This window comes from Hoplias malabaricus, chromosome X2, assembly GCF_029633855.1.
Source record: "Hoplias malabaricus isolate fHopMal1 chromosome X2, fHopMal1.hap1, whole genome shotgun sequence".
NCBI classification, from domain to species: Eukaryota; Metazoa; Chordata; class Actinopteri; order Characiformes; family Erythrinidae; genus Hoplias; species Hoplias malabaricus.
Window position 1 is genome coordinate 41,019,191 of NC_089819.1, and position 27,700 is coordinate 41,046,890.

Genomic DNA, 27,700 nt, shown 5'->3' on the forward strand with positions numbered 1-27,700 from the left:
TCAGTGAAGATTTGGTGGCACTCAGCCACATAATCTTTAGTGAAGCCAGGTAGTGATGTTGATAATTAGTTCTGAATAACAAACACCACATCAACTCAACCCACAGGTATTGAACTGAGCTCCATCACACCAGAGAACACAGTTCCACCGTTCATCCGCACTACGCTGAGGGGCTTTATTCCTCTCTGGCTCATGTAGTTTTAACATACCACACATCTCTGGATCTTCGTCAGAGTTGTCACCGCAGTCATCCTCTCCATCACACAGAAAAATCAGCAGCTTACACAGTGTGTTATTACACACGAACTCATCAGAACGGCAGGTAACAGCACCTGTAGAGAGACAAACACACACACAAATCAGCAACATTATTTTCTTTTCTACACTCATTGTCCATTATCTCAACTCCACTGACCATTCTCAGACTTTACATTTATATAATGACCCAAAAAAGCATGTGTGTTTCATATCAGCGGACTACACATTTATAAACCACCACGTCAGTGTCACTTCAGCGCTGAGAATAATACAACACCCAAATCATACCTGCCCTATGCTGGTCCTGCATCGTCCTAATCATTGAAGAACAAGCCAAAAGGGGGTAACATAGAATGCAGAGCAACAGATGGACTACAGTGTGTAATTGTAAAACAACAAACTATATATATGAAAAATATTCTCCCGCTTTAACTGAATAACTGATCGATGTTCTGAATAAATGTGTTATTAATGTCTTAGAACTGTAATTTCTATTCAGTGTCAACATAAAAGTTCAGATTAAAAATGTTCTAAATGATCTAAAATGTTATAGTTTTTTTTTTTGGAGAGAGAGAGTGTTGATAGTGTGTTATGGCAGGTGTCCAATGCAAATGGACATTAATAAGAGAAGAGTGACGCGAATATAATTGAACAGGGCTCCAGGCTGAGCTGAAACATGCTTCATAATAACACACCACGGAAATAAAATCCAGATGGAGAAAGACTGAAATAATACACAGAGACAGTTAAATGACGAAAAATATCTGATAGATTTACATAATGTTCATGGAAGCTGAGCAACACTTAACTGAATTTTCCATCATAGTCCAGACAAAACTTACTGAACATAATCTCTCTCTCTCTCTCTCTCTCTCTCTCTCTCTCTCTTTCTCTCTCACACACACACACACACACATAAACACACAAACTGGGTATCTAAGCAGAAGTGCAAATTTGAGCAATAGTATTGCCCCCTTGTGGACAAATCAGACTGAGAAACAGGTGTGAGTGCATGAATAAATTGCAAACAGAGGTGGGTAGTTAGTAACTACAGGGGTTGGACAATGAAACTGAAACGCCTGTCATTTTAGTGTGGGAGGTTTCATGGCTAAATTGGAGCAGCCTGGTGGCCAATCTTCATTAATGGCACATTGCACCAGTGAGAGCAGAGTGTGACGGTTCAATTAGCAGAGGGTAAGAGCACAGTTTTGCTCAAAATATTGCAGTGCACACAACATTATGGGTGACATACCAGCGTTCAAAAGAGAACAAATTGTTGGTGCATGTCTTGCTGGCGCATCTGTGACCAAGACAGCAAGTCTTTGTGATGTATCAGTAGCCACGGTATCCAGGGTAATGTCACCATACCACCAACAAGGACCAAACACATCCAATAGGATTAACTGTGGACGCAAGAGGAAGCTGTCTGAGAGGGATGTTCGGGTGCTAACCCGGATTGTATCCAAAAAACATAAAACCACGGCTGCCCAAATCACAGCAGAATTAAATGTGCACCTCAACTCTCCTGTTTCCACCAGAACAATCCGCCGGGAGCTCCACAGGGTCAATATACACAGCCGGGCTGCTATAGCCACACCTTCGGTCACTCATGCCAATGCCAAACGTCAGTTTCAATTGTGCAAGGAGCGCAAATCCTGGGCTGTGGACAATGTGAAACATGTATTGTTCTCTGATGAGTACACCTTTACTGTTTTTCCACACATCTGGGAGAGTTACAGTGTGGAGAAGCCCCAAAGAAACGTACTATCCAGACTGTTGCATGCCTAGAGTGAAGCTTGGGGGTGATCAGTGATGGTTTGGGCTGCCATATCATGGCATTCCCTTGGCCCAATACTTGTGCTAGATGGGCCCGTCACTGCCAAGGACTACCAAACTATTCTGGAGGACCATGTGCATCCAATGGTTCAAACATTGTGTCCAGAAGGCGGTGCCGTGTATCAGGATGACAATGCACCAATACACACAGCAAGACTGGTGAAAGATTGGTTTGATGAACATGAAAGTGAAGTTGAACATCTCCCATGGCCTGCACAGTCACCAGATCTAAATATTATTGAGCCACTTTGGGGTGTTTTGGAGGAGCGAGTCAGGAAACGTTTTCCTCCACCAGCATCATGTAGTGACCTGGCCACTATCCTGCAAGAAGAATGGCTTAAAATCCCTCTGACCACTGTGCAGGACTTGTATATGTCATTCCCAAGACGAATTGACACTGTATTGGCCACAAAAGTAGGCCCTACACCATACTAATAAATTACTGTGGTCTAAAACCAGGTGTTTCAGTTTTATTGTCCAACCCCTGTACCTACACTATCATCTTGTCAGTATTTGACACTATCATCAGTAAGTATTTTATTTTATTATTTTACTTCTTACTGAATTTATATTTAGTTCCTAATCTGTTTAATATGATTGTGATTTGTTTTGTGATGCCAAAGTGGAGTGATACACACTTCAGTTCCTGTACTGATAGGTACATGATATGGTGTTCTGTTGACCACCTCAGGACTTTAGGAGGTTCAAAACCTCATACTCTTGAACTGAAAATATTTTTTACTTTCACTGGTCATGATCTACATGGCTCTTCAGATCAAACCATCTGTTTAAACCTCAGCGTGTGACTCCTGGTGTTTGGTGTAAATGATCCTCAGTCAGTCGCAGGTGTGCGCCGCATCACAAAAGACACAAATGTCTGCAATTTAACCAAACACCCAAACACACCGAGCAGGGCTTTCATGTCGGAGAGAGCGTGATACGGAGTGGAAACCTTTCATCTCTGTCATTTTTGCAACTATTTCACAAATCACTGCACTCACGCATATGTGTGTGTGAGTGTGAGAGAGAGTGTGTGTGTGAGAGAGTGTAAGAGAGAGAGCGAGAGAGTGAGAGAGAGAGAGAGAGAGAGAGAGAGAGAGAGAGAGAGAGAGAGAGAGAGAGAGAGAGAGAGAGGAGAGGGGGAAACAAGGGCAATTTTCATAAATATTTTGCAAATGAGCACTCTCATGCCTGAGACGTCATAGGCATGAATGAGTGTGTGTGTGTGAGTGTGTGTGTGTGTGTGTGTGTGTGTGTGTGTGTGTTATAATCTTCTGAAGAAAGATTGTTTGATGATCCTGCTGGATGGATTCCTCACACAAACGTCTGTATGTAAAAAACCAGATGCAGTTTTTAACCCTGTGGAGCCTTCACATCAAATCCAATGTGTTTTTCTTTTCCCTTTTTTATGCTCTTTGAGATAAAAGAAAAGTTACAATTAATTTTTGAGTTACTAATGATAATATATTTATTATTTTTCTTTTAATGGCTGAACACAGGATAGTATTCAGCAGATAAAAACATAAAAATACCACCAAATACAGTCTGTGTATTTAGGTCATCCACATCATGAGTTTGTGTTAATGGTGAGAATGTTATACCAGCTCTGACCAGTTGGGTATTGGATTGTAAGCACTGGATTGAACATTTTAAAAGTTAGGCTTGTAGCTTATGCATAGAGCCTCAATATTTTTTACATTTGGTCCACGATGGGTCAGATAAAGAATCAGAAATTCCCCCTGCTGGCCAAAGACAGTTTAACCTTTAACCTAAGTTATATGTTAGCTTATATACAGTGTATACGTACAGACATACCTCCACATTCTCAAGAATTAGGGTCACAGGACCCTCACAAAAGTGTGAATATTTCTAGGTCTGCAAAACCTTAAATCTCAATAATGTCGACCATATTGAACACACAAATATAAAACAGTATCCTGTACTAATTTATTTATTAATTTATCTATTAAGTGTATGACTATGTTTTTAAGCATTTTTGGGTAACATTCTCCTGCTTTTTTGTAATTTTATGGTAACAGCTGTATAGTATTAAATTGACAAATATCATTTAATTTTAAAAATGAACTTAAATATTATATATTAATATGCTACGCCTATGAATGCTAACATCGATAGCACCATCTTCTCACACGTACATTTGGATATAACATTATCCCCAACAACAGAACCAATCGATGCACCTGCTTTTGCAGCGCTTTTCGCCTAATGGGACTCATAAGGAATGCAGTGATGAATGAATTCTTCTTTCTTGCAACTTTCAAACTTATTTTTTGTTCATTTTTCTTGAATAAATGACTGTTGGCATTTGTAATACTGTGCAGCAGTTACCATAAAATGACAAAAGAGAGGGAGAATGTTTAAATATTGAATTACAATAATACATTACACAATAAATGCTTTAAAATTAAGTAGTACACTAAATACATGTTAGATTTCACAATTGCAAATGTAGACTACAGCCCAGTTCACACCAGAAGAGGTAACCACACACAACATTGAAAAACGAATGTTTCAAGAGGGGAAAAATGTGAGGAAAAAGAGAGAGAGAGAGAGGGGTGGGGGGGTGGAGGTAAATAAGGTGACTCAAGAATACAATCATTTTTTCACTCTGTGCACAGATTCGTTTTGTTGCTGATATTATTATTTTACCCAAGCGTCACTACTTATACTGAATGATGATTGGATACTCGATGAAAATGTAAATGTACCATTTTCACAGTTTTCCTCGTCACTTTGGTCGAGACAGTCGTACACTCCATCACAGCGCCATCCAGAGGGAACACAGTGCGCTCGGTTTCGGCACAAAAACTCCTCCTGTTTACATTCCCTTACACAGTCCACCTGCACGCAGACATACATAAACATCACAGGTATTTCTCCAGTGTCCCTTAAACGATGACAATGTGTGCTGCAGAGGGTGAAACTCCTAAACTCCACGTCTTGAGCCAGATACTGACCTTACTTCGTTTTCCCCATCTGTTGACACTAAGCCTGTCAGCTTTATCACATAATTGTTAATATGTTTAGACATTTAACCACGGACAGAACGTCTCTTTTGCACATTAGTGATAATGTGGTTTATTATGTGGTTCATTTGTGAAATGACTAAATTCACATTCTCAGGACTTAGCTTATTTATTCCCTTGATATTTAATGTAAGTTATCTGACACATTCAGTATTAAGACAGAAAAAAAAAAAAAAAACAGGTCACTGACGCATTACCTATATCCATCCATCCATTATCTGTAACCGCTTATCCAATTTAGGGTCGCGGGGGGTCCAGAGCCTACCTGGAATCATTGGGCGCAAGGCGGGAATACACCCTGGAGGGGACGCCAGTCCTTCACAGGGCAACACAGACACACACACATTCACTCACACACTCACACCTACGGACACTTTTGAGTCGCCAATCCACCTGCAACGTGTGTTTTTGGACTGTGGGAGGAAACCGGAGCACCCGGAGGAAACCCGCGCGGACACGGGGAGAACACGCATTACCTATAAACGATTATTAATAATCTAAGGTGCTTTCAACCTAAAAAATAACCATGTAATAAACATTATGTTTTTTATGTTTGTTCACAGTCAATCTCTGTTTATAAAAGAACAGGCATTTCTTGGAAGCAAATTTTTTTCACATTAATAATCTGGTTATGATGGTTTTCAGGCATTTTATAATATTTTTTAAAACTTTCACTTTATTAATATTTTGGGAGTTCATATATGGGAATGTATGCTGGTATGTGTGTGTGTGTGTGTGTGTGTGCGAGCTTTAATACAGCCCTCTTTTCCCCTGAGTTTTTGTGCTTAATTAAACACAAACTTCTTATACACACACACACACACACACACACACACACACACTCCTCTGCTTATATAACAGACATTAAAATAGAACGTCTCTTCTGATATCTCCTGTGTTGGATGTTTAAAGCAATTTCTGTGGGGGCCAGTGTTAGAGGTCATCACTAAAGTGGACAAGAGCTTTAATTTCACAGCCCTTCACACACGCGCACACAAACACACTGTATTATACTGTATGGCATTGTAGAGAAATACACTGAGGTGTATTGCATTGTATTTCACTGTATTTTAAAATACCAAATAGTACAAGAATGTTTTGCATCAAAATGTATTACATTGTTTGATTATTGATAGTTTAATGTGCAACTTCTGTACCTCTTCAGATCCGTCCATGCAGTCATTTTTTCCATCGCAGCGCAAATTGGCTGACACACATCCTCCCCCTACACACACATATTCATTCACACTGCAGGAGGGACCAGCTACACACACACACACACACACACATACACACAACACAAAAATAAATTTAAGCTGGGAATATAAAATGATTCCTGACATAGAGCTATTGTGTAAACAGAGCCAGATCTGAATACCACATGCTGTTATAGCCTTATGATCAGTCATGTGATCAGCTGTGGGTGTTGGTGTGTGTGGGTTTGACCCAAAACACTAAACTCCATATCGACCCTGTCCAGAAATCCTGCTGTGTCCAAAACTAAACCCTATTGTTTATATTCACACAACTCATTTTTTTTCTCAGTTTCAGTTGTATTCAAGGGGTTGTCACTGTGAATTGCCAGACAATCTGGTCAATAAACTACACATTAGAACTCTTCAGTATCCCTTGGTCTTGGGAGCTGCACCAGCAGCTGGGTGGTGGACTCAATGAGAACACACTGAACTCCACAGAGACAGTGACACAAGGGAAGGCTGCATCCCAAGGTCCCCATGGCCTTTTAGGTGTGAGGCAGTGGCAACATGCTATAAAAATACACTCCAAAAATTATACAATACCCAAATATTTATGGGCAAAATCTTTTTGGGTTGTTTGGATTGATCTGGACAAAGACAAACCAGTTAGTGACTCAGTAGCTCTAGATTTCAACATAACACAACAGAAGACATTCGGACACACTATTCAAGTACTGACAGTGTTGGGGTGATAAAGCTTCTATTTATGCATTTAACAGTATTCTACACTTTATATATGATCCACAATTCTGTCTGTGTGTGTGTGTGTGTATGTTTGAGTTTGTGTACCTATGAGAGCTGTGTTAGCTGGTTGACAGTGTTGCTCGTCCTCTCCATTTTTACAGTCCTCCTGTCCGTCACACAGCCATTTTGCTGAGATACAAAGATGATTCTGACACTGATACTGACCCTCAGCACAGCGGCTCTCACAGCCTCGCTACACACACACACAGGCATACAGGGACACATACACACACAGTAGGAGAAGAGAGATATGAGGGAGTAAAGAGCGAGAGAAAGAAAGAAAGAGAGAGAGATAATGTTCATTCATTATGGTGTAATTGCAGTTGGGAGTAAAACAATTGTGCATCTGTTATTTTTAAAGAGTTAAAGAGCTATTTTCGAGTAGTTAACTCTCTGGTAATTAAAAGCTTTGAATTCACACAACCTGTAACTTCTACATGGTCACACCTGTACAGGTATTACTGGCAGACTGGGGGTCTTTTGAAGTTCTCCAGTTAAAGTTCTGCAGCATGGGAACAACTCACAGAGGGCAAACAAGAGGGACAAATATTTTAAGTGTTTAAAATAAAGTGGCAAGTGTGTGAAATTAGAAGGAAGGGGTTTCTTATAAAATGTTCTGGAATTAAAAGTGTAAAGTATTTTCTCTCTGTTCAATCTTTCATTGAGAGCCATAAACCTAGACAAACTCAATTAAAATTAAAATATGTTCATTACTTTGAAAATTTTTCATTGTAAAGTCAACAAATCACAGTTAATATTTCTGCTACATTTATATTATATTTGATGCTAGTTCTCTACAGAATGATCAACAGAGCTGAAGCAGATTTTGACTAATAAAGTGAAAACAGGCAAAATCTTACAGGCAAATTTTTGGTGGATGGCTATTGAGAAATGTTCAGTAATGTTGAAATAATTTAATACATTTCATAATTTCATAAATCAGCTTCTTGGTGGTGATTAGCCTGTAAGCATGTTCTGTAGGAAGCAAGTCTTTTTGCAATATTCTCCTGTACAAAAGTGTTTATTCCAGCTTAGACAGCAATATTTGTGTCATCTAAATGAAACAATAAAATATTCAATCTGATCATCTCCCCAGAAATAAGATTTGCTTAAGGAATGTTATAAGAAATTATGCTGAGCAAAAACTAGAAAGGTGAGAGGCAGTGTCAAAAGCAGCCTAAAATGTTCAGATGCATCCAGTCAAAAGCATCCAAGCAAAAACAGCCAGTCAGAAGCTTTGGCTGCATCCCAATTCTCTTCTACAGAGTAATACTATACAGTATTATGTGCTAACTTTAAAACTGTGAAGTTGACAAGCTAGTACATAAACAGTTGACATACTACACTTTCATTTCAAATTAACAGAATATGATGAACCCTGATATAACAAGTGGCACCTGCAACGCTCTCAGATATTTTTCTTCAAAGGCTGCAACTGAAATATCTCCCTCCACATAAAATAATGTAGTGCACTCTATTTCAGATAATAAAACCATCTATATTAGATAGAAACTACAGTAATAGTTTTATAATATGTAAGACTTTTTGGGACAGAGCCATTTTTATCCAGATGCTTGAAGCTTCTCCGTTTCTGTTTCCCGTTGGACTGTTTCCCCCACTGTTTGACAACAGTGTTATCATTACTCAAATATCAACTGGTTCTAAGTGTGCACTGTGGATTTTTTACTATACTCAACGACACATGAAACTACAGTACATACTACATACTCAAACACTAGTTAGAATTAGTATTAAGTGTGTTAAGCTGCAGTGTCATACACACCTCATCTGAATGGTCAGCGCAGTCAAAATCTCCATCACAGCGAAACCGTGCAGAGATACACTCTCCGCTTGCGCAAACAAAGTCCTTCCAACTGCACGTCACTGGCTCTGAGGATAATACACAAACACACAGACACACACACACAGACACTTATTTATACATTATATGCTCAAAGGTGTTTCGCCAAAAAAAAAATATTAAATAGAATATTAAACACTTCTGCAATGGTGGTCGAACTGGTAACCTTTCTGTCCCAAGCCTACTCTTCAAACCATTAGGCCATGCCTGATCCCATTAGTGAGGTAAAGAAATATTAGTTCACACTCTCAACCTTCCCAAAGGAACTGGATGGAGTCCCATCACTACAGGATACACCACTCCAAAGCCCAATTCCTAGGGGAGAGACCTTTGGTTTTGAGCATCATTAACATGTTCATGTGCAGCTTCTTCAAAGTATCCCAATCAATGTCTTGAATTTCTAAGAAAGTTATAGAAGAAACTGAATGTCTACAATCCCATAATGGTTGGATCTTAAAGGGAAGTCAAGGAATTCCCTAATTTAATACTATTAGTATTTAATGAACCTATAGTGTATGCACACACAGTTTCAATTCAAAGGGCAGAAAAAGATAAGGAGAGATTAAATGCTGTGGTGTATTAGTATGTGTGTGTGTGTGTGTGTGTGTGTGTGTGTGTGTGTGTGTGTATGTGTGTGTGTGCTACTGTGTTTTGTTTTGAAAGTGTTTGGCCTTGTGTTGGTGTGAATATTTAATTATAAACCTCATAAAACTCAATAAAGCATTAAATAAATGGACAGTGCTCAGACCAGAGTAAACAACCACACTCCCATCGGACAAAACGCACACACACAATTGTATTTTTTAATTGTGGGGACTTTAAATAGACGTCCATTCAATTTGATGAAATTTACCATAGGTACTTTTACTTTAAACCTAACCGTAACCCAACCTTAAAACATGTCTTCACATTAAAATGGAATGACTTAAATTGTGAGCACTAGCTGTTGGTCCCAACAAAGAAGACGAGTCCCCACTATGTGACTCATAAACACACTTCTGTCCCCACAATTTCATATATTTCTGGTACACACATAGACACACACACCCACACACACACACACACACACACACACACACACACACACACACACACAGTAATAAAACAGAGTAAATGATATTAGGGATTACTCAGTGAAACTGTAGCAACATGGCTGCAGCTATTAAACATAACACCAACTAAATAACATTATAACCACCAACTCATAAATACAACAATAAAAACTGAATCATACTTAATAATCTCCCAGATCAGGACCCTGAAATTAGATTCATGCAAATAACACTGATCATAAAGCTGATGATGAGGTGGATAATGAAAACGATGACAGAGAGCTCAATAGTAATGGTAATGATATTGATGACAATGATAAGGATAATAATGCTGATTTTGAAGATTATGATGATTGCAATGATAATGAAGGCAACTGTAATGATGATGATGTCAATTTTGATGATTTGATGAAATGTATTTATGATAATGCTAAAGATGATGTGGATGATCCTAGTGTCCATGGGTAAAACAGTGAATATGTAGATGCTATGTTGATGACTATACTGCTGATATGGACATATGATTGTCATAATTGTGACATCATATTATTGATAATCATTAAAGTAGTGATATAGATGTTCGATGGTATAAAGATATTTGATGGTGATGAATATGATGATGATAACAGTGATTGTGATGCTGATAATATCAGTGAAGTTGATGTGATAGTAATGTTGGTAATACTGAGGTGTAAGTCAATACATTTGTTACTATTAAAAGCCACACTTTTTATTATAAAATTCAGAGGATGTTCCCTCACCATTTGCTGTTCTTCAGTCAGTTTGCATGCCAAAACCATTCTAAAGTGTTTACAAAGCCCTAGTAGCTATATATGAGTCAAATGAAAACTCGGTCTATTATGCTAGGCTTTCTCTCTCTGCTCATGGTAGAAAATTACTTCTGGAGGTTTTTAAAGACCTAAAAACTTTAAAAAGCATGAACTAAGATGAGAATATTGCTCTATTCCTGCTCAATTGGTGGGTGATATTGATTATTCTTGCTGCAGTTGGAACTGATTCTAAATTTGATAGAGCACTAACTGCACTGAAACCCAGAGTAAAAAATAAACACAGACCGAAACCTGAGTAAAAAAATTGTTTCGGTGGTAATTCAAACAGAGAATAAAAACTTACGGACTACTTCAACTTCAGCCACGTACACAGAGAATTCGGGATTGAGCCCACTAATCCAGGACATAGAAGCTGTATGACAACATAACTATTTGTTTTGCCTCGGTACCACACCAATTGGATAGAAATATTGAAAATAATGATAGTGGTGATGACGATAATTTGGATTAGTATGATATTAACGAAGATGATGATGATCATGATACCCACTGCAGTTCTCCTCGTCTGAGTGATCTCCACAGTCGCTCTGTCCATCACATCTCCAGTGCTCCGGGATGCAGTTATTATTCCTGCAGCGGAACTCATGAGGTCCACACGTCTTCTCATCTGAACAGCAAACAAACAAACAGCAATAACTTCACAGAGGGCCTTTAATATTCCACAACTCACCAAACACCAATAACTTCGCACTTCTCAATATTTAACTGTCTGTATTCCATAAAGGTCAGCTGCAGCTTTATTGAATATTGGAACAAAACTTAAAGTGAATTCCCTGAACTCCAAGAGTCAAAGCAATTTTCTAAAATACAGTCACACACACAATGTGTTTTGTTTGAAGCTTGTTAACAAACAATTGAATGTGATGACCTGGAGCAGCTGTACATGCCCCTTACCATTCACATTTCCAAGAGTCAGCCAGTGGAGTACAAAGCCCCTCATCATTAGGCTGTAGAGTAATAGAACTGTGTTCTCTAGAGTGCAAAGTGGATTTTGATAACCACGTCAAATTATCCAACATTAAAACCTAATGTACCACAGGAACTGCCTTTCAACATCTTGATAACCACCTGAAACAATATACATAACCCTAGTTTGGGAACACCTTAGCAACCACCATAGACACCAGAGAAACCATTTATTAACTCTAGAACAACCAAGACTGTAACAACAACAATAATAATGAATACATAATTATTTATCATTATTATTATTATTATTATTAAATATTATTAGTTGCTTTTAGTTTACAAAAAAATGTATATATATTGTAATCATATATTTTGATGAACTAGTTATACACACTTCATTTTGTTAATAAATAATTATCAAAACCTGTAAAACACTGTATTGTTTCTGACATTTTTATGAGCTATTTTAACTAATTAAGAAATGCATTGATTTATTATTATTCTATTTATTATATATAAGTGTGCAAATGTAAAACAGTCAAAATGACTGCTATGGCCATTCTAGTAGTTCTTGAAGTTTGGGCTTTGTAGTTTTAACCAATTGAAACACCTTAGCAACCACCTAACAACACCCTAATAACTGCTTGTGACATTACAGAAACTACTAAATAACACCTTAACAACCGCTTCTTATATTACAGTCACACTAACAACCACCTGGGATACCATAGCACCAACTTTACAATACCCAAGTATCTGGGAATTGACGAGGTTGCACATTTACTTTGCATTTTCTTCAGAAAATATAATTCCTTTTATAAACATCATCACAGCAGTGAGGTAATCAGTCCCTCAGGGTTTTGCGCCAATTATGTCCCGATAGTGACTGTGCTAATCCCACCCAACAATCTGCTTTAGTCTCATTCTCTCAGCCTCGTAATCTAACCACCACCATAGGAGATAAACACATAAAAACACGATTAACTCCCAATCACAGCACTAATTCTCAGACTTAATGACAGCAGGGAGGGAGGTCGTATTGTGACAGGACTAGGAGAGGTATTTTAAGCTTTGTTTTTTCTTGTTTATCTGCTTTATAGACCGCCAGGGGTCAAATCACCTCCAAGCGTACTTTGAGAAAACAGGAAACAAAGACTAATTTTGAGGAAAACATAAACTAACTGAACAGATGACACACTGAGAGTCTGAATCAGAGAAAAACCACATCAGCGTGGTTCGAATAATTCATGAGAAATGAATGAAAATGGGACATATCCATTTGACTCAAGCAGGGCATGATCTTTAAATGCAAAATGCTTCAGCTTGTGCCTCATTGGATTTCTAAGCACACAGTGAAATACCACTTCAAAGGAAGCACGTTTAGCAGTGGAAATGAAATATGTAGCAAAATGAAGTCACAAAATCAGCCAAGTTGTAGCCTTTTTTTTACCCATCAACACTTGGACAATGCATCACAGGCAAACTTGGCTTAAACATTAAAAGCAAATGTCCCTAACAGAACTTCTACTACACAGGTCACATTGTTAAAAATAAACCTTCCAGTCCCCGGACACTTCATTAGAAACATCCCCCTTCTACTGCCACATGGTGCCCACTTTATAAGAAACACCCTCCTTCTATTTCCATTCACTGACCACGTCATTGGAAACACACCCATTCTACTTCCTCCTGCTGGCCATTTTACTGGAAACACCTACCTATCTGAAACCACAAGCGATGTGTTTCTGATAATGTATCCAGTGTGTATTATTATGTTTACATAAAATGTGCACTGTTTAATACATGATCAAAGATAAAACTTAAATATTTGAATATAAGAAGTATTTTGTGTGGTGTAATATCCTTGGCCTTTTAGATTTATGCATAAAATATAAAACAGTGAATAGGGAAAAATGCTTAGACAGAGATTCTATTATTAAAGTGATTCAATTACTGCTCTTGTATTAGGTTCTTACCCTGTGGAAAACCGTGTATCAATCTATGTATTTATTCTGGTGTAAAACGCTCGATATGTAGTGGAGAATAATAAAGTCATTTGTGAGATCGTTTGTGTGCCACAGAGAATATCCCTCATGCACAAGTAATGAGGCTCAAATCACTGGTGAATACTGCATTCTTTTTCACAGCAAATCTGTCTCTGCCTTGTTTGTACCTCATTCTGTCGAAGGAGTTACAATGTCACCCTTTCAAAACATTTTAAATGATAATTTAGCAACGAAAATATGTACACTCATTTTCAATATTTAACCTAATGAAAATAGAAATTCTTTAAAACTTCATTGTAGAATCACACGGGTGTGTGTGTGTGAGTAAGAGAGGGATAGAGAGACTCAGTGAGAGAGAGAGAGAGAGAGAGAGAGAGAGAGAGAGAGAGAGAGAGAGAGAGAGAGAGAGAAAGAGAAAGAGAGAGAGAGCGTATTAAAGTGAAAGTGTATTATTGAAAAAAAGTTCATTCATTGTCTGTGACCAATGTGTTTGTCCAACTAAGGATCATGGGAAGAAAAGTTCAGTAACTGTTTTAAAAAGCAAAACACTGTACTCGCACAAGGGGAGCATCAACTACATGTACACACACACACACAGTCTGCACAGTCTAGGGGTAGTTAAGGTCATATGCACTTTTCCTTGGTGTGTGTGTGTGTGTTTGTGTGGGGAGATATTTTGACATTATGGAGATTCTCTCACCACAGTTAGCCTCATCCGAACCGTCTGCACAGTCTGGATCCTCGTCACACACCCACAGCTTGGAGATACAATGTTTGGTTGTTTTACACTGAAACTGAGTTGGAGAACATGTGTTCTCAGCTGGAGTACATACAGACACACACACACACACACACACACACACACACACACACACACATACACACACAAAGTAAAGAATTAATAAAAAATGTAGTATCCCACAAACGCAGCTACATTGGAATGAAAACACCAGCCCCATTAAATCAATGTAATCTATTGCTAAAATTAAATAAATAAAACAAATCAAAATGAAATAAAACTATACTCTTTTACTCTTGTCCAACATTCGGTTGTTCCTTTGAGTTGTTGCTGCAGCAGACAAACTGATCTGTGCAGTCATCTTGGAATAGGATTTACATTGAAAGCCCTTACTGACACCACCATTATTTGACTCCATATTATTATCTGAAGAGAAAATGAGAGTTAAACAAAGGCTCCATTCCACTCTTGATGTTGTTGTTGTTTTTTTTTAATAAAATAAAACCTAATGAAATACATGCATTTCATTGTTTTGTACAATTTTAGCGATATTGTCACCAACTGCCAAATGTCTGGCCATGAGATCCCTTCGTGTGTCTCTGCAGTCGACATCCAGATTAGCACTGTTAAATCCCACCCCTACTTGGCTAATCTCAACTAGAGGCGAACTTCAGTTACCTCCGCTCTGCAATTACCACTCACTAAGCTAAAACTGTTCACTGCCACTGAATCTCTTAGGCACTAGTCCGTCTGTCCCTCTCAGTCTCCTTTTTTTATCTCGGTCTCTCCCTCAGGAGGCTAGCAAGGAAGATTAGCCTCCTGCTGTGGTTTCAAACGGAGGATTCTGTGCTTCTTTCTGAGACAGAACCCATGACACTGATTGGTACAAAGACTCTTAGTTTCTTACTTTTTCCCCACTCTTGAAATGCTAAATCTTTGAAGGCTAAAATTCAGCACTGGATTTAACTCTCCTAGACCCCCCAGTGCATATAGCAAAATATTTCCCATTAAATCCATTAAAATATATTATAAAATAAAAAAGTACATGTAACTTATCAAGAATCAAGTGCGCTTCTCGACATTAAAAGACATTCTCATATTCAAAACAGGGCAGTGTCCAAGGCCAGAGAAAGACAACCCCTGCCACTGAGTTTTATGGAAACTTGCTCATCCAACACTGAAATCCAGCGCATTACGCAGGAGTGTGTTTCTCTTTGCTGGTGAAAAACATCATCCTGTGGTGTGGCTAACAGTGGGAGTTTACTGGAAAACCACAGCCTTGGGTTGTTCCGTGATTTATTTGCATAAGCTAAAGCCCTTGATTTGAATTCTGTATCTCTTCAAACTTGGATTCTGGAGATAAAGGAATTGTAGGCTCTTACGGCAGTCATGTTCATCCTCTCCATCACCGCAGTCATCCTGGCCATTACACCGCAGGTTCCCTGGGATACACCGGTGAGCTCGACTACATTTAAAATGACCCGACAGACAGATGTAGGACTCTACAGAGACAAAGGTAGAGAGAGAGAGAGAGAGAGAGAGAGAGAGAGAGAGAGAGAGAGAGATTCATATGAAACGTTCTTATGAAAAAAAAAGGTTTATTTCTCTAAAGCCAGCATATCATAATTTATGATATATATTATATGACTAGGGCGGCACGGTGGCGCAGCAGGTAGTGTCACAGTCTGTCTGTGAGGAGTTGGCATGTTCTCCCTGTGTCCGTGTGGGCTTCCTCCGGGTGCTCCGGTTTCCTCCCACAGTCCAAAAACACACGTTGGTAGGTGGATTGGTGACTCCAAAGTGTCCGTAGGTGTGAGTGTGTGAGTGAATGTGTGTGTGTTTGTGTTGCCCTGTGAAGGACTGACGCCCCCTCCAGGGTGTATTTCCCTGCCTTGCGCCCAATGATTCCAGGTAGGCTCTGGACCCACCGCGACCCTGAATTGGATAAGCGGTTACAGATAATGAATGAATGAATGAATTATATGACTCAAAAACCAGGCCCAGTGTATAACACTAATATGTATTCTCAAATACAGAAAAATTTTAAGGTTTTCATTCTCTCTGCATTCCTTTATTTCTCTGTCTTGGTCCCTCCACTGAACACTCCAACCTTACCGCAGTTGGCCTCGTCTGAATTATCCCCGCAGTCATTCTCTCCATCACAGATAAACGGCGGTAGAGCACAGAGACCCGTCCGACACTGGAACCGACCTGGCTGACATTTAAACTCCGCTACATAAAGAAAGCGAGAGAGAGTGAAACAGAAAAGGACAATACTGAGAAGGAGAACATTTCTGAGGCTAAAGCACGACTCTGAGAGGCTCTTGGACTTTTAAGCTGATGTGCAGTGGTACATTTTCATCTCACCATTTTTCATTTCCTCTTCTATGTAGATATGAACTGAGTAGGTTTATAATTTACAGTAACAGAGTGCACTCATTATAAAGCATGTTGTCTATAAACGTTTGGACATACAGTGAAGGTCATGTTCAGTGTCATAGTGGTGTTACTCACGACAGTCAGCTGGTTCATCCGAACCATCTCCGCAGTCATCAACTGTGTCGCACTTCCACCAGAAAGGAATACACTCGTCTGTCCCACAACGGAACTACACACACACACACACACACACACACACACACACACACACACACACACACACACATTTTCAATGGGACTAGCTAATAAAATCATTAAAGTAAGCTGTTCAAATGTGAAAATAACACATATACATGTGTTATAACTAATAAATGTCACTGTATTATTAAATGAAGTGTAACTGATTTAAAATAGCAGTCATTTTTCCACCAAAAACTTAGATGTTTATTATTTAACTTTTTTCTATAAAGTGCTGCTCACATTAGAAAAAGACATTCTGCTTCATACGCTCTCAGAAAAAATAACTGAAGGTACAAACTGTGTAAATGTACCTTTAAATGTACAACAGTGGTTTAATTACAGTTGCAGTACTTAAAGGTACATTACATTATTTTTCCAAAAGCAGAGGTGAATAATCTTTCATTACAGATCTGTCTAAAATAAAAAAAAATACACATCTACAATTATTACAGAATATGGTACAACTATGTAACCCAACTAAAGGCACTAAATATGTACATTTGGGGGTAACACCACAGTGACACAAGTAAGTACCAGAGTTACAGTTTTTCTAAAGGTGTAGAATATGTTTAGCAATATCTTTGATACATCCAGGCCACTTGGTGTTTTATAAATTGAAGAAGAATCACTGGAGCAAATAAATGATTCCTCCTTTACACTGCAGTGTTTGGTGCAGGTACCTGGCTGGCAGTGCAGTTAGAGAGGCAGGTCTTGTTGTCATTGGCCAGATAAAAGTGGGTTGGGCATGCACATCTGTACCCTCCACCTGGAGACAGCAGGCACAGGTGACTGCACCCTCCATTTGTCACCTGGCACTGGTGTTTGGGAACTGATGACAACACAAAATCAGAAAATAACTCCACCCACAAAAGTTTTAAAAAGAGTGAGATTTATAGAACCTAAGTTAAAAGATAATTTAACTATAGCACCTCCAAAGAACTACATTTTACATATTAATTCAATCATTTATTCATCTTCTGTAATTGCTCCTTCCCTGACCAGAGCCTACCCAGAATCATTGGACTCAAGGCAGGAACATACACTGAACACGACTCCATCCATCACAATTGTGATCACAATGATTAATTTCAGGAGTATATTTTCTCCAGTTACAAGGAGTTATAATCAGTTCTATTTTAGCCCTCATTGCTCTCTAGCAGCTCAATACATGCTCAAAATTTCACAAACAACAGCTCCAATCACTGTCACACTAAGTCTGCAAATGGGCTCGTTTCAAAGTTGATGTTATGAAGATGGATGAGCTTTGTTGAAAGTTAGCTAGAATCCCATTTCATGTAAATGTAGCACACAACTTATAATAGCTACATTTAAAGCATATTATATATTTCCAATGTGGCAATTGTATGGAAATCTACTGAAAGCCCTCTGTACCAGCTCACATTATTTTATGTTTCTTGTGCTCTACAACTCATCTTATTAGCTTGACTATGATTCTTGTTAACAATCTCTAGAGCTTGCCCCCCCTCCCCACCACCACCACCACCAGCAATAAATTGTCGGTGGGCGGAGCTTGTACGTCATTGTTTTCTGAGTTGTTAGTGAAATGTATACAGCACACGTGTGATGAGTCACTGTGATCACACAGCAACTCTTCTGAGCATTTAGAGGGCCATCTGATTTGATCTGAACAAATCCCTGACCAAAAAATAAGTAAACAAACAAACAAACCAACAAACAAACAAACAAGCAAGAGTGGGCTTACCGTCCAGCTGCCGCAGCGGGTGGTGCACTTTAATATCCCGGACTGTTTGCCAGGAGCTCAGAAGCTCGGACCGCTGTGAGCCGGACAATTTGTGAGCACGGCTCAGAGTCTTGGTTTTCTCATCGCTCCAGTATAAGAAATCCTCAAACAGACTCAGACTCATGACTCCACCCAATTCCTCAATAGGCACTACAACCAAACAAGAAAATAGAGTGTTTATTTCAATCTCCTTTCTCATTTCTCCCTCATTCTTTCTCTTTGTGGCACTTTACCTTCCTTTAATCTCTCTCCTTTACCCTCTTCTATCTGCTCTCTAAAGAGGGCTGTTTTAACCCTTGGACGTCCATCTCTTTTGTGTTCAAAACTCTTTCACTCTCTCTCTGATATGTTCCTTACTCTTGCAATCTCCCTTTCTGCCTTTTTCCCTATATCTCTACACCAGTGATAAATGAGGCAGGTTTAACCTTTAGAAGCCCCCCCCACCTCGGTACTGCCCTCGCCCCCTCTCTTGGTCTATCTCTTTATCTCTCACTCTTCCTAAATCTCTATCTTAATGACAAATAAGGCCAGTCTCTCACCCAGTTTTAAACATTAAGCAGATCCTTTTCTTACATTCTTTATTTTTTTCACTCAATCTCCATCTCTCACCTCTGTATCTGTATGTTCCGTCCATATTAGACAAGAGTACATGGTTTCCGTCGGCCCAGTAGATTCTCTGGTTGATGAAGTCTATGGTGAGGGCTGATGGAGATTGGATTTCAGAGTCTATGATGACCTGAGGTTTACTGCCATCCATTCCCACTCGTCCAATGTGAGGATACTCACAGCAGTCAATCCAGAAAACATAACTACACAACATAAGAACACACTTCAGTAAATCTCCTTCAGATATATAAAAAAAAAAAAAATATATATATATATATATATATATATATATATATATATATATATATATATATATATATATATATATATATATATATATATATATATATATATATATTGAATTTCATCAAATACAATAAATGGGCAATATCTGAAGGTACTACATAAAGCAAACGTTTGTCCAACATTTCTTCTGGAATGAATGGTATTGATCCTCCTTGCTGCAGTAACAGCCTCTCCTTCTGGGGAGACTTTACACCAGACGTTGAAACAAATAAACACTACTGATTTTAGATGATTAGTTCTAGATCCCAACTCATTCCAAAAGTATTGAATGGACCTCTATCACTCCATGAGCCCAAAGCTTCTGGTGGATTTTTCACATTTGCCATTGTGCTCATATACAGCTGTTGCAGTGTGTACCATTCTATTGGCAATGCTTTTATTTAGAGTCTATATGAACTAAAGCCCTATTCGGACAAGATTGATTTTACCTGTGGACATGGGGTAATGTGTATGTCCATGGCCCCATTTCAGGAAAGATTCCTGAGCCTTTAACCTATTGTAAAATGAGCCGTAAAAATAAACCCATGTTATTTTAGCCCTGTGCAAATTGACATGAGGGGGAATATTCCGTCGTATCCCAGGGAAAAGGATTACTTTTGTGGGCTTTCTCAAGAATAGAGGAGCTGGAGGAGGCAATTAATGATTAAATATACATTTCAAGTACGAGGATAAGCTCAGTTTCTGAACAACACACCATGCTCCAATCTACAAAACAGCCTAAAGGATCACTCAGAGGATTCAACTTCTGGCAGTTTTGTGCACAACAGCAGCCTACACACGGTTTGAATGTGTGTCTTGCTAATTAAATTACCATTGAATGGTTTATAATATTAGTTGTAATAAGTGTGTGAAGGATTTGTAAGAATTGTATTTTGCCATCTTCTTGTCCATGATCTGTTATGAGGGACAACAAGATAAGGACATTGAGAGGAGAATATTTTGGGTGGGAGGTCTGTTCTGAAAACAGTAGTGACAGTCTAAAAAGTCCAGTAGCTCTGCCGTGTCTGATTCACTGTGTGACGACAGGGGCAAATTGAGTAGCCATCCAGTGAGAATCCACAATAAATATTACTTATATCCTATGGTAAAATGACATTACCCCAGCTCCCCACATAAAATCAACCCCATCCAATTAGGGCTTTAGTCTGTATAATTGAACATGTGTGTCCAAAAAATATTTAAGTGCAAAATTATCTGAGCATATAGTGAAGATGTATGAGTGCTCTACCCAATACTGGGGTCCAGAGCAAGTGATGAAGGATTCCTGAGGCCTGAGTGGAGCAGAACAGTGGGGTAAAGGCCATTAGCTTTGGCAACCTCCACAGTTTTCCTCTCAGAGTCGCTCCAGTAAAGGTTCTTGCCAATCCAGTCCACTGCCAGAGAACTCGGAACAGAGGTTCTGTGGACCACCTGACACAAGAACACAATTAGAACCCACTGGTATATGAAAAACTGGTTTGGTGAAGGTTTGAACAAATATTAAAGGAGAAATAAGCCATTTTTCTAGTGATTATGCTTCGCATTATGAAACAGTACTTATACTGACACCTAATTACCTGGATGTGTCAGAGTTTCTGTACCAAAGCTATTATAAACAAGGATGCCCAGTCTGAGAGGCCCTGTTTATGGAGCATAAACTGGTTCAGTCAGGAATTTATTGAGAGTTGGACGTCATGAGAAAAATTAAAAAATCCTTCTTTATCCTCCCATCACTTGCTTTGTTGTACACACTGCTGGATTCAGGACATACCGATCTAGATTTATGTGGTTCTTATGTCTTTAATGGCATTTTTAATGACAGTAATAAGGGTCCAAAGGCTTTAAGGCAGCACTGAGGACAGCAAAAAACAGCCAACCAATTCACAAAGTACACATTTAAAAACAGTCTGTTCTAGGACGGCATGTTGTTAATGAATATTCAGAGATTTATGAGATTTATAAAAGAGGGATGAGGAATGTGTCATCTTGTATTTAAAGCAGACGACTCTTTCTAAATAATGTTAATCTGTTTATTTCCCTGAAAACAAACAAACAAACCCACCGACAAACAGGGCTTGTGTATGGGTTCCTCGCCCACAGAGCATTAATATGATAATTGGTGAAGTAAATTAACAAGGGTTAGAGGGCAGGAAACAAACAAAGCGGGAATAAAGCAGTGTGTAAACCAGGAACACGTTGTGCAATGGTAATTTTACAGAAGAAAAAAAACCCCAAGAAAACAGCCATGTTCTGGCCTCTTTCAGCCGACATTATGTAAATGAGCTTAAAACCTTTAAAAAAAACCTCACTAATTATCACAACCTACAAAACGAAAATCCCCACAATCCCTCAATGTAAGCTTTAAAACCTGATTTACTCTTTATAAATGTTTCTAAATAAATAAATGGTAAGCTATGTGCTCCCACCTGGAGCCCAAAACCACATCTTTTCATCATTTTATCTTTGAGCTGTTTGGGCCCTTCCTCTCCCCCTACTTCTGCAGTTAAGAGAAAGCAGCTCTCTCTGAGCTCTGAAGTGGAGAATTCGAGCCAAGTTTCAACAAATCAGGGGAACCCTACAGCAGCAATTAACCAGCAATTTTTTTATTTATTATCACACACTCACATTAGTTTGGACCATGTAGATGTTAATAAAGGAGGTGTGTAGATGTGGACCAAATAATATATTGTAGCTGTCCAATTCAAACCTGTATCTCCATTTTGTGGATCATCATTTGAACACACCAGCTGTCTTTCACATAGTGTGAAAATTTGAATGATGAATGGACCAGGAGCCCACCTGGAATCATTGGGTGCAAGGCGGGAACAGTCCTTTGCAGGGTGGCACACACCCACGCATTCACTCACACACTCACAACTATGGACACTTTTGAGTCACCAATCCACCTACCCACATGTACTTTTGGACCATGGGAGGAAACCGGAGCACCCGGGGGAAACCCATGCGGACACAGGGAGAACACACCAAACTCTTCATAGTCAGTCACCTGGAGTGGGACTCAAACCCACAACCTCCAAGTCTCTGGAGCTGTGTGACTGCGACACTACCTTCTGAGCCACCGTACCACTGATATCTGATTTATACTTTTTAAATGAAGAATTTATAAACATAAAATATTACTGTTGTAAATAACTTTATGGTATTATTAATAAATTTACCATAAATAAATAAAATAATAATATTTATTTACATAGCAACATTTGCACAAATGAGAGAGAGAGTAAAATATTTCACCATCCTGTTCACAGTGGGTCTGGACATTATGCAAATCATTAAGTGCAAAGCAGGAAAACACTTTGCACAGGGAGCCAGTCCATCACAGAGTTTCCTATGTTTCAACACTCCCACACTCCAGGAGGGGAACTGTAGGGTGCCTGTATGTGACTTATTCTACTGTACACACCTTAAGATCACTCCCATTGAGCCTCATTCTGTTTATCCTTCGTCCAGTTGGCCGGCTTGTATCAATCCAGAATATCAACTCCTTCCTGTAGTCAAAATCTAGAGAGAGAACATTATTGAGACCCTGCAGAGAGAGAGAGAGAGAAAGAGAGAGAGAGAGAGAGAGAAAGAGATTAAAAAAAGACCAAATTACCCATTTAAAATTCATATCTGTTGATTATTTAATTGCCCTGCTTTTCCAGGAGCTCAACACGCTTGTAGGAGAACACTAACTGCTGATTCTAGTAATCAGATAAATATACTTGCAGGAGAACAATAAACATCTTCTCCTACATGTTTGCAAGAGGAAAATATCAAATAATTCTGTTCTATCACTAAACACTTTCGCAGGAGAAAACTAACTACACTAACACTGTCACATCAGCTCAATTGCTTTCTTTTACATTCATCACTTTTATAGTTTTAGATCCTCTCTCAAAAAGAAGACACTTAATATATAAAAACTAAATTCCACAAAATCTCATGCTCTTTATTTAATTTCCATTTTCAGCTACTTTAGTGCCTGCTGTGGATCCAGCTTACTGAAGCAGGAGACAGTGCTAGCAGGGATTTTTAAAATGGCTCTTAAAGATTCAGCAGTTCAGTTTTTCAGCAGAACTCTGAGTTAATAAGCCTTTTATTCAAGTGTGTTAAAGTTCCTGTAGTGATCCTCTGCCTCTGCAAGAAGCATCATGTCCAGTCGACCAGTTAAAGTTTAATTAAAACATTACTATTCCTTTTCAATATCATTTTGAAACATGCACTTTACTGGAAAACATCAATTGGAGCTGTTCAAAATGTGAAAATTAAACATCAATTAGTCACTTTACCCCTGTTCTACTTCCACTCACTTGCCAGTTTATTAGAAACATCTAGAATTAGAATCCATTCTACCTCAGCTCACTGAAAGAAGTAGGGGATGTTTCTCATAAAGAGGCCAGTTAAATTATTATGTATCATTGTAATGTGAATCAGGTTTTAAATGTAAAGCCACATTTGATGGAGGAGGTTCTTAATGCTGCTATCATCAGCGTCTCTCTGATACCAGTGCAGAAGAACTCCATATGCTGGAATCTTTTATTAAAGTGGGATATGGAAAGTTACAAGGGACCCCCTGTAATGGCGCTGCACTTTGATCAACGACTCCCATCTGTTTTTAACACTGATGAAAGACAGAGTGAGTGTTTTCTTAATATTCCATGAAGAAGTTTTAGAACCTGTTTTAAGAGAGTGTAGTTTGACCCGTCCAAGCTCATTTTTCTGATCTCGTGATGGTCAGCCAGGATCAGAAATGGCTCCTCCACTGGGCATAAGAAAAAAAACAAAAACACATGCATTTAACAAGGATCCAAAGAACATTTACCAAAGTTGGAGGGTGTTACATCAGATCAACACACTTGGAGGAGAACACTAATTCCAAATCCTTTTACATCAGCTTAAAACACATGGAGGAGTATGCTACAAGTAATAGTACTAGGAGTACTAGGAGTGTTGCAACAGCTCAACATGCCTAAAGGAGAATACTAAATGTCCCTATGTTGGCTAGCACTGTGCTAAATGATGGCTGGGGGGAGGGGAGGAAACACTGAGTCCTGATTACGAATAGCTGTGGCATCAGTGGGGATTAAACTCACAATCATTTGCAACTTTATGCCCACGAGGTGATTGTCTACCTGTAACAGCTCTGCAGCTGTGAGGGACAGCATCCACTCTCTGGTATCCGTCCATACACAGACATTTGTAGGAGCCATATGTATTCACACACTTCTGGCTGCAAGGGAAAGTCTCCACACACTCGTCCACGTCCACACACGTCCGGCCATCTGATTTCAGGCGGAAACCTGGCCAACAGGTACACTGAAGCGCAAAATAAGAAATTAAGTCAGATATTATAAACAGTGCAGTAGCCATTCATATATAAGGCAGGATGGGCTAGGAGAGGCTGTTGGCTTTATATAAGGCTGGGAATGATAAAAAAAATTGGGCTGTGGAACAGTGTAACAAATAACCTCACTAATGCTTTCATGGATGCATTAGTGATGTAATGTATGACAGATAATCTGTGATCTGTACGGAGAACCCACCACAGATCGGGGCACACGTGAACAGTGAATTAATCACTTAAGTTTAACCATAACAGAATAGAATAGTTTTATTGCTGCTTTTACTTTATACAGTAATAACTCCTCAAACGGAACATCTACGATTGTGGGGAAACTCTGTTCTCTGGTTTGTTTACATTCAGAAGTTCTGTGACTTTTAATGTGGAGTAGTATTTTTTTGAGGAAAAATGACCATTGCTTGTATGTGGCTGAAGTTATACTTGTCTGTAAATTTTTATTTATTGTTTGAATTACCACAAAATCTCATTTGTAACTCAAGTTATTTAGTTTTGTAGCACTTTCGGTCTGTTTACCCATTACCCATCATCTCAGTTCTTGCTTTTCAAAGTTTGGAGGTCACTTCATTGTCTAAAACCAACATAATGCTCTTTTATTTGCATGAGCAGAGAGAGGATGCGTAGCATACTGGACTGAGACACTTTGTTTTTTACCCATTTACAGACATTGGTGCTTCATAAACACATTAGACTGATTTAAAGCACACAAAACAGAATGGAGAGCAGCAAATGGTGAGGAAACATCCGCAGAACATATGGAGCTGCATTACTCTGGTGCGTGGAGAGTGTGGCATGTCGGTGGAGAGTCCTAACTGTGTGAGGTGAGGGAGTCTGATATGGATGATGAGCTCCACTATTTGAATGTGTAACATAATAAAAGAAAATGAAACGGAGCAATCACTCCACTCAATCGCTAATTCACAAACAGACTGTGTCTAAATAAAGTTCAATAACACAAACCAAGCAGTAGAATACTGTAGCATCTGCCATGGATTTTGGGTGGAAGCCAAATTTGGATTTGGGGAAGCTGGTATGTTTGCATGGCCCCACCTCTTTCACTGTGTATGTGATGTGTGTGAAGGTGAATGAGGTTCCCCAAGTTCTCAGCTTGGGGTTATGATCCCAAAACAACAACAACAACATAAAAACACATCCGACCTGTGACTCAAAAACTGTGATCTGATTCAAACATAATTTTGTGATCAGTTACACCACTAGTTGCATTGATCGCCACTGTGTGTGCCATGTCTTGCCACTGTGTGTGCATGTGCATTGATTGGCAGTTAAATGGAATGGCGTTCTATGCACTGCACTGTAGAGAGTCCTCAGGTGTCTAGAAAGGCGTTACTACTATAAGTGTAACTATAAATAAATAAATGTGTGGAAATGTATTCAGTTTTATAGAACAGTATTTAAATATTTTGTATAAAATAACAAAGTGGAATATGTTGCTGTGGAGCCGTGGAAGTTTGTATCTGTGATAGAGACAGAGAGGAACGAGGTGAAATTCATCCTGGTGACATCGCTGTGTCCTTGGCTCTCTGAAAGTGTCTGAAAGTCGAGGTGTCACAGAGCTGCTGTTTCCACAGTGACACGTGCCAAAGTGGCCTGTCCTACCTGCCAGTCTTTGTCCAATCATACACTCTGCCTGTGTGTGTGTGTGTGTATCTCCTAGCTGTCAGCCAGTTTGCTATTCACAGACAAAGCCACATCCATCTCTCTCTCTCTCTCTCTCTCTCTCTCACTCTCACTTTTACTCTGTAGAGTCTGGGTTTGGTTTACACATACCTAAACCGGTCATAAATTATGAAATGTTTTTTAATGTTTACATAACTATTACCTTGCAACTAAAGGAGCAATCAGTTCTTTTCTCCACTGTTACTTATGAAAGTGATTATATTTATTTATTTTATATATATATTTATATATATATAATTTTATAAATTTATTTATATATTTATGATTATATAAGTGAAATCATAATACACAAATGATCAAATACCTCTGTAGTCTCTGAATGAGTCCCTCACATGAAAGAAGGAAAGAAAAGTAACAATTAAAAATATATTATTTGAATTACTTTAATTTGCTTTCTGGTAAAATAAATACTTTTTTTTTAAAAACCCATAGGGCAAACAGCATCAGATCCATCACAGTCTGGTTAAGTCACCTTGAACTGGACCAAAAATGTGTGAAAGCTGATGAGCTGGTCCTGTGATTTAAATCCTCACCTGACAGTTTGAGTGTGTGGCGTGTAAAGAAGTGTGGGATTGTCACTGCGAGAGTTTTTATGTGTTGCTGTCCATATCCAGGTGAGGAAATGTAAATTTTTATCACTCTGCTGTCCATATTCTGGCGGATAATGATGCTTCTCCTGACCATGGTGCAGTTAAAACTGCAGCATCTGTCAACAGCATCAATCTACAGCAACAACCAGCTCTAACCAAGCCATTAAAACTGCTCCACACACTCAAAACAACGCAACATAATTCCACAGTAACCAACTT

The 27,700-nt window shown here is 38.8% G+C and overlaps 1 protein-coding gene across 1 annotated transcript in view; it reads right to left on the reverse strand.

Moving 5' to 3' along the window:
* Positions 1-27,700, reverse strand: part of LOC136676248 (low-density lipoprotein receptor-related protein 1B-like) — a gene marked incomplete at its 5' end in the record, with an annotated part of 218,771 nt that overhangs the window by 24,684 nt on the left and 166,387 nt on the right. The window contains 17 exons of the mRNA XM_066653107.1: positions 210-332; positions 4,824-4,956; positions 6,299-6,405; positions 7,187-7,334; positions 8,925-9,031; positions 11,396-11,512; positions 14,521-14,640; positions 15,942-16,061; positions 16,675-16,791; positions 17,074-17,167; positions 17,859-18,007; positions 18,902-19,090; positions 19,550-19,749; positions 21,081-21,262; positions 23,256-23,378; positions 24,511-24,596; positions 24,967-25,150. Of these exons, the coding sequence (XP_066509204.1) occupies positions 210-332; positions 4,824-4,956; positions 6,299-6,405; positions 7,187-7,334; positions 8,925-9,031; positions 11,396-11,512; positions 14,521-14,640; positions 15,942-16,061; positions 16,675-16,791; positions 17,074-17,167; positions 17,859-18,007; positions 18,902-19,090; positions 19,550-19,749; positions 21,081-21,262; positions 23,256-23,378; positions 24,511-24,596; positions 24,967-25,150 (2,299 nt within the window). The remainder of the gene's footprint in view (positions 1-209; positions 333-4,823; positions 4,957-6,298; positions 6,406-7,186; positions 7,335-8,924; positions 9,032-11,395; positions 11,513-14,520; positions 14,641-15,941; positions 16,062-16,674; positions 16,792-17,073; positions 17,168-17,858; positions 18,008-18,901; positions 19,091-19,549; positions 19,750-21,080; positions 21,263-23,255; positions 23,379-24,510; positions 24,597-24,966; positions 25,151-27,700) is intronic.